General features: G+C 38.6%; 2 protein-coding genes across 4 annotated transcripts in view; both read right to left on the bottom strand.

Annotated features, from left to right (window-relative positions):
* LOC118342832 (zona pellucida sperm-binding protein 4-like) overlaps positions 1 to 297 on the bottom strand; it is a 4,207-nt gene extending 3,910 nt beyond the window's left edge. Inside the window, exon 1 of one of the 2 annotated variants that reach the window (XM_035681496.1) lies at positions 100 to 297. In XM_035681496.1, coding sequence (XP_035537389.1) covers positions 100 to 253 — 154 coding nt within the window. In that variant the 5' untranslated portion in view covers positions 254 to 297. Of the gene's footprint in view, positions 1 to 90 lie in introns of both variants that reach the window. The other variant, XM_035681495.1, reaches the window with a different exon arrangement.
* A 729-nt stretch (positions 298 to 1,026) lies between these two features.
* Positions 1,027 to 7,389, bottom strand: part of dus3l (dihydrouridine synthase 3-like (S. cerevisiae)) — a 6,877-nt gene continuing 514 nt past the window's right edge. Inside the window, exons 2-16 of one of the 2 annotated variants that reach the window (XM_035681713.1) lie at positions 6,699 to 6,808; positions 5,900 to 6,170; positions 5,447 to 5,798; positions 5,024 to 5,100; positions 4,832 to 4,927; positions 4,583 to 4,624; positions 4,240 to 4,392; positions 3,984 to 4,100; positions 3,554 to 3,619; positions 3,211 to 3,321; positions 2,800 to 2,896; positions 2,538 to 2,613; positions 1,794 to 1,982; positions 1,391 to 1,519; positions 1,027 to 1,301 (exon numbers count right to left, since the gene is read on the bottom strand). In XM_035681713.1, coding sequence (XP_035537606.1) covers positions 1,229 to 1,301; positions 1,391 to 1,519; positions 1,794 to 1,982; positions 2,538 to 2,613; positions 2,800 to 2,896; positions 3,211 to 3,321; positions 3,554 to 3,619; positions 3,984 to 4,100; positions 4,240 to 4,392; positions 4,583 to 4,624; positions 4,832 to 4,927; positions 5,024 to 5,100; positions 5,447 to 5,798; positions 5,900 to 6,170; positions 6,699 to 6,775 — 1,926 coding nt within the window. In that variant the 5' untranslated portion in view covers positions 6,776 to 6,808 and the 3' untranslated portion in view covers positions 1,027 to 1,228. The remainder of the gene's footprint in view (positions 1,302 to 1,390; positions 1,520 to 1,793; positions 1,983 to 2,537; positions 2,614 to 2,799; positions 2,897 to 3,210; positions 3,322 to 3,553; positions 3,620 to 3,983; positions 4,101 to 4,239; positions 4,393 to 4,582; positions 4,625 to 4,831; positions 4,928 to 5,023; positions 5,101 to 5,446; positions 5,799 to 5,899; positions 6,171 to 6,698; positions 6,809 to 7,389) is intronic. The other variant, XM_035681714.1, reaches the window with a different exon arrangement.

The raw sequence follows: 7,389 nt of genomic DNA, 5'->3' as shown, positions 1-7,389 counted from the left end.
TACATATGGTTTAAAATCCACTTTAAAAGGACACACAGGCTCAGATTTAATACCTGTCCACACTCATTATGAGGGCTGTGTCTGCTGTACCTGCTGTACCTGGAGATGTGAAGCTGTGTGGTTTACTCCACTGTCCCGTCTGGTAGAAATTATGGAGTTGAGTCTCGCTGATCTGCTCCCACCCTCGGACCGGAACCAGCAGCAGAGTCCCAGCCAGCACCACAAACAGCAGCTCAACCCTGACCCCAGCCATGGATCCAAGTGGAAGCCCTCCTGCGGCGAACTCCGGATAAAGAGGCAGCTGCTGCCAAACTACAAGCAGAGGTTGAAGTGAATTGATTACACCTGGTGGCTGCTAATTGGCTCGTTAAGGTCCCACTAACACCTGTGTGAGTGAAAACCTCCTGAATGCTGCAGGAAAGGGCTAGAACACCAGCCCTTTTTCATGTGTCTGATTTCATTTTATAATTATTTTAAAACAAATCAATTTATAATTATATAATAAAGAGTATGACAAATATTGTTTTGATTTTATGTTGTTCATTCGCCCTTAAATCTATTGGCATACAGTATGTACATGTTCTGTACACTTACCTATTCTAAAGTCCAAGTGGAAAAGGTTCCTTAATAAACATTTGAATTTTGAATAATGGACAAAAATGTAACTTTCTTCATTTCCAACAATTAACTTGAAAAAAAAACACCATGGATATTGGTTTAATTGAAGGTGCTTCATTGTTTTGTCTGTAATATTCTGTCACTCACATGTACAGTATGTAGATGCCATTAAACAAAACATTAAAATATATAAAATAGTTAACTCAATCTCTAAAAGACAATAAATTATATATTAGCTTCATTGTTTCCAGTTTTCACTCAAATTTATTAGAATCAGATGTTTTTTATTACAATTTCTAAAAGAAAAAGCAACATAATTACGTAATGTGAGTTTGTAGTTATTCCATGATGATAAATGACAAATCACACCTTCTCTTTAACTTGTAGAAAAATATAAAAACACACATTTCTTAGTGTGGCAAAAGAGTTTATTGCATATATTTCAAGTACACAAAAAACCATGTGTTCCACTTCTGTACCACCACTCAAACAGACAGACTATTCAATAGTCTTTATCGTTTAAAACACAATTTTCTTTAATTAAATCTTAATCTCTGGAGCCATTAAAAACAAACCTGGATATTTTTTAATAGTCAGAAAAAGAGACATTTTATTTGTAGGCGTTGGCTTTGTGTTTCGGCAAGAAGTTGAAATTCGTCGGTACGGGTCCAAGCAGCATCTCACTGGTGAGGGGACAGAGTGAGTGGTTATAATAGGTAGCGATAGGCTTCATTTGATTTTAAAATATGCTTCTGGACAGTTTTCTGCTCACCTGATCCTGACCCAGTCCCCAACGTGTTGACTGGCCATCAGTGACTCCAGGTAGTTTCTGCCCATGTAGTACGGAGGTCGCTCGTTGATCTTCTGAGGCACTCGCTCCAACAGGCCCACTGGAATATACCTGGGAGACAAAGATAGACGGAGGGGAAAAGTGAAGTATAATCATTCATAATCCACCGATTTGGAGCCACTAGTGTTGGTAAAAAAGGTATCAAATGTCCCTGCATACACTGATGAGATGACACCATGACTAACAGAGGGCGTCCTATTAAAATACAGTATTACTACCAGCGTGTACATACTGACTCTGAGTCTGTATCGAATGACAAATGGTAATGAACCCCGTCTGTTAGTTCATAGCAGGAGAAATACAATCTATTGAAGTTGCTGCCTACCTGCACATGAAGGAGAGCCACTCCAGCATGAAGGTGCGGATCTTCTCCACGCCTCGAGTGTCGGAGCCCCAGTGCTCCAGACCAAAGTTGGTGAAATCCCTGAGGATGTCCAGTCGCTCATTGGACGAGATGTCCCAGTGTCTGCTCTCCTTTATTTCGGTGAAGATCCAGGGCTTGATGAGAGCACCTCTGAAGAGAGACAACCACAACAAATGTCCAAACTGCAATGCGGATTAAACATTTTATTCACTGTCGAATTCAAGTTCACTACATAAACGTGGAGTAACTCCTCTTCTATATGGATGTACTATCCTCTTAGTTAATATAAAAGCAAGAAAGCTCAAGAAATAAAGTGCTGATGATGCTCCACAGAAACCCCATGTGGAAAACAAGTAAATCACAATTAGGTAAGGAAGCTACAAATAAGGCAGTAATGCAACAATAGAGCTCAAATTAACTGCTAATCAGCTGTGTGTGTCAGCATTTAAGGGGTCTGACATGAGTTTTAAAGACATTTTAAAAGGGACCGCTGGTTACAAAGGGGTCAAATAAACTCACGTCTGAACTGCAGTCACACCAGTTAAAAGAGTCAAAGTAAATAGTGCCAACATGTATGACAACATATAAGTTACTTCCAAATAAAAATAACATTTCATTCTTTATTGCAACAGAAGGTGGGAGACTTTCTTCTGCTTTCCAATATTCTGTCTCTACTGTGTTTAATCTCTTAAAAATGGCACCAACCTTGCAATCATAATACCAGAAACTCCAGTCTCTCTGGCTTTCATGGCGTCTTCATAGGAGAGAATGTCTCCATTACCTGGGACAATAAACACAGGTCAACTTCTCATCACCAGCAATAAATGACTGTTGAGCATGATTTTAAAACATTTCCAAATTATTAAAATGGAGGGTTTTTATTCCCACACAATGTTTTCTTAGCATTTGTCTAATGTTTTTTCCTATCTGCACTATATGCAGCTATATTCTTTGCAAATTCACATACCAAAAAGTGGGACAGGACTAGCCAGCTTGGAGCAGGTGGTGATATAATCCCAGTCAGCTAACTTAGTGTAGCGCTGCTCTCTGGATCGGCCATGCAACTGCAAGGAAACAACGGCATCAGTGATTTAATGACACCACAACTCATAAGAAAAAAGAGAGTAAACCAAGTCAAACATCATCATATGACTAAAATGAAAACTGAAATTATATATTTTTTGTATAATGACCTAAACCTGGAAAATCTTAAATGTGACTCCCATTACTTCATATTTTTCCACACTTGCTATGAAGCCATGATGACTAATGTTAAATATAGTTAAATAAATAAATTAACATAAAATCAGGGGAAATAACTGCTCAAACCCATTTATCTTTTCACATCTATTAACGTTTCTTCTACTACAAGACTTACTGTGATCATGGAGACGCCCCATTTCTTCATCTCAGGGATGAGTTTGTGAGCTATGTTGCTCTTCTCCTGAACACCAGTGCGGATCTTGACTGTCAAAGGGACATCAAGGACCTTCAGGCAGAAAGAAATCATGTTTTTATTCCGCTGATAACTTATATTTTAATACAGTCACTGTACATTTAATCCAAGCCAAAGACGAATATACGGTATAGTTATATTTTGTTTTTATTCATGATTTTTGTTCTATTTACTCCTAACAGCCAAACTATTTGGAAAAAAGTCAACACTATAAGACTGCCTACAATGAAAAACAAAACATTAGGTATAAAAATAAAACACTTACATAGTTCATTCCCTTGATTATCTGTTCAAACTTTCTGGTGCGTGTCATCAACCCGCAGCCTCCACCCTGATGAGGGAAAGCAAACAAACACCATCTGTCAGAGAGAGTCACACTGATGTTTGATACTGATGCCTCTGTGCTTTACACACTCAATCATAAAACACAAAGCTCTCACTGATCGTGGCAACATGATAGTAAAAAAAAAAAAAAGTCTGTCTGTGACGTCACCCAAGGATTATTCTGAAGCTTTTATTCTGGGTATAAAAGAGAGAGTGTTGATTTTAAGCTTTAAGGTGGGTCGTAATTTAACCACAGAAAGGTTTGGAAATACTGATTGAAAGAAATCTCACACTGTAGCATGTGGATAAAGCTGGAGGGAAAGACACAGTGGACATTTGCTTTGCCTGAACTGGTTTGATGAGATGTTTACCTTCTTGTAGACAAGGTCAATGGGGCATCCAGAGTTGATGTCCACAAAATCAACATCAGTGTTGTTGTTGATGAGCTCTGCACACCTCGTCATGGTGTCAGGGAAGCAGCCCTCCACCTGGACACACATTATGGACTTCAGAACTGAGGCCATCCTTGATAAAAAACTGCATTTCCACAAGCCGTGTTTATAACAACAACATGAACAGAGTGATTCAGCTCTTCTGAGGAGTCCCAATAATCGAGGATAAAATCACCTGGACGCCAAAAACATCTTCACTTTCGTGCCGTTTCAGCAGGGCCCACTCCGACTGCTGCCCCTGCAGCAGGTTTGTGCACATGGCCATTTCCCCACAGGTGATGTCTGCTCCAAAGCGCTTGCACACGCGACGGAAAGGCAGATTTCCACACTGAGCAAAGAGAGGGAATCATTCAGTCAGGTCAAACCCTTATTTAAAGGGCTGGGATTTTATATACTTGAGTTAAGTTTTATATAATGAGTTTGAAATAAAATCTGATTTGTTTGGCAGCATTTAAATATATAGCTACATCAAGAATGATGCTTTAGTGCTCAATTCAATTTATTCTGGTTGTACTTACAGTTGTTAAGGGAGCAAGGTAGAGCTTGTCCTGAAAGTCCACCTTAAACACAAAGACAAAAAAATAAAAATAAATCACTCCTTAGACATTAACCCAAACTACAAGTACAGAGATATAACTTCTGTAAATGTTTTAAATATTTATCTGTATGAGTTGGCTGTTATTCATTTGTACATTTATTTAGCAAGAAAAGAGACTACACGACTTGTTGGTCAACAAACTACCTTAAGAAAGTTGGCTGAAATATACCTGTTTCTTTTCACATGGACGCAACTTGATGACATCTACATCAGTCAGAGGGCCAATAGTCTTCACTGGAGGCTGTTTATCTGGGCTGGCCTGTAGCTTGTCATAAAGAAAACATGTAAAAATACTTGTATATAACAAACACAGACACATATATGTATATAAAGAGGTATTGCTGTGAGTAGAGGTTTGTACCTGTGTTTCTGCTTTAGTGGCCGCTTGCTGGTCTCCTCCCGTTTGATCTGCAGATACTTCAGCAGCACAGGCATCATCTAAAAACAACAACACTGAATTATAATATCACATTTTATTCAAAGATAATTTCATCAAATATGTCTGAAAAATACAGAAAATTTGGAAGCTAAACATATGAGCCGCAACACTGACAAACGAAGTAGCTCTTAAATCAAGGATGAACATTCATACAGGTTGTCATTCAACACCTGTTGAACTCAGCGGCCACAGAATGGCATCGTGCATGTTGCTGAACGATTACCACACTTCTGTCAGTGTCTGTGTCATTTAACACTCATTATAAGAGCAGAAACTCATGTGCACCGTCATTAAATTATCTACAAGCAACTTTTATTGATTTTAAAACGTCTTTAGTCGTCTCACCATTCCCCTGCTGTTCTCTTTTGTCTCTGTTGTTTGAAAGTGTTTTGAGGTACTCTTCTGACTTCTTGAAGGAGACCGAACGCTTCCTCAGGCGATTCTGGAGGTCTTTACTCAGGCTGTTCTTCACCGGGGTCTTCCCCTCGCAGGCTTTTATTAGTTCTGCGTTCTCCATGGTCTTGAAGTCAGGTGTAGTGTGCGCCTTGGCGAAGCGGCAGGTGAGGCCAAACGCACACTTTCCAAACGTGTCGTAGAGGTAGCAGCTTTCCTTGATGTCAGCGGGCTTAGTGGCCATGTACTCAGCGACGTCATGGTGAAAGTGGCATTTGTCTCCAAAGGGGCATTCCCTGTTGTCCTGCATGGATGGGGAAAGTCAGGGCATTAACTATCAGCTGACACAGCGATTGAGAAGTACTGTTTGTGGTCGTTTGTGAATGGCTGGTTAAAGTTTCATACCTGAAGGACTGAAAGACACAGTCGTTTTTCATCATAGGTGGTGGGCTTTGTGTGTGGCCTTGACTTATTCTGTCCTCGTATCCGTTTCCCGTCTGGTTTTACAAATTTGTTGCTCTCCTCAGAATCCAGTTTGAGCTTCTTGGCATCAGGTTCCACAGGAGGTGTCACCTTTGTCTCCTCGACTTTCTCATTTTCGCTGGCCTTGTCTCCTTTTGGGCCCCGCCACTCGGAGTCTACAAACCCATGGAATTTTTCTTTGGTTGTTAGGAATCTGCAAATGCAAGAACAAAAACAAACGTGTTCATCCTGTCCGTTTTGGCGGTGCAACAACCTAACCTGAAGACTGTATGAAATCGTGCACTGCTCTTAGTTTTAATTCATGTGTTACAATTTATGTGGCAGTCTTCATGTGTATTTTTGGCACAAGTCTTACTTTAGGAAAGCCATTTATTACCATTTATTCGGTAAGAATTCACATAATATTCTGTTCAGTTAATGGTACAATTAGGGGGAAGCGCCTTCAAGTGTGAGAGGAAGATTTGTCCTGTGCAAGTATTTATTTTTATACCACGCCACTACCTCCTGCTGTAACCTGTACAATATTCCACATCAATCACATCTGTATAAAAAGCTGCTAGTGTAAATACAACTATTTATCATTATATCTTGTATTTTTCTATTCTATTTTTATTAAATGTTTATTTTCTTGCTGTAGAGAGTGAATTCCCCCAATGTGGGATCAGTGAAGTCAATCTTATCCGGTTTTAAACCTGTGTTGGGCAGATATTTAGTTACTTACTCTGGTTTGATTGCAGCTTCACCCTTCACAGGTGCATCTGTCTTCTTTCCAATGGGTTCCTCCGTCGCTTTTTCCATCACACCTTCACAAGCTTTCTCCAAACGCCTCTCCTGAAACATGTTCATACATCAGCTCACAACTCTGAAGCCAATTAATAGAATAGAATAGAATGCCTTTATTGTCACTACAAACATGTTCAATGAGATTAAAAGCCAACTCCAATAAGCGTGCAAAAACAGTGTAAGAAAAATAAAAATATACAGTAATAAAACAGGACAATAAAGTAATAGTGCAAAAAAGGGAAGATAAGGTAGTTATAGAATAGAATAGAATACTTAGAAGAAAAGATAAAAAAGATAAATAGGAAAGGTAAGGTGGCAAAGAGTTGTAGTTGCAAGATTGGTGGTAATAGTACTGATGACATGAATGGTAGTGTTATTGTTAATAACAGTACATAAATGCATAATATCAATAATATTTATAATAATAATATAATAATAATGTATATATGAACTGCACAGTCCTGAGGAGTATGTACATTTTGTAAAAATAAATATGTGACTATATACTGTTGTTAAATATATAGAATAATTGCACAAATAACTGTTGTTAAATATATAAATTTGCACAAATACTGTTGTTAAATATATAAATATTGCACAAATACTGTTGTTAAATATACTAAATAATT

The sequence above is a fragment of the Morone saxatilis genome, unplaced genomic scaffold, assembly GCF_004916995.1.
Source record: "Morone saxatilis isolate NCDOM2014 unplaced genomic scaffold, NCSU_SB_2.0 Contig9, whole genome shotgun sequence".
Taxonomy (NCBI): domain Eukaryota; kingdom Metazoa; phylum Chordata; class Actinopteri; family Moronidae; genus Morone; species Morone saxatilis.
Note: the sequence above shows the minus strand (reverse complement) of the source record. Positions and strands in the feature narration are given on the sequence as shown.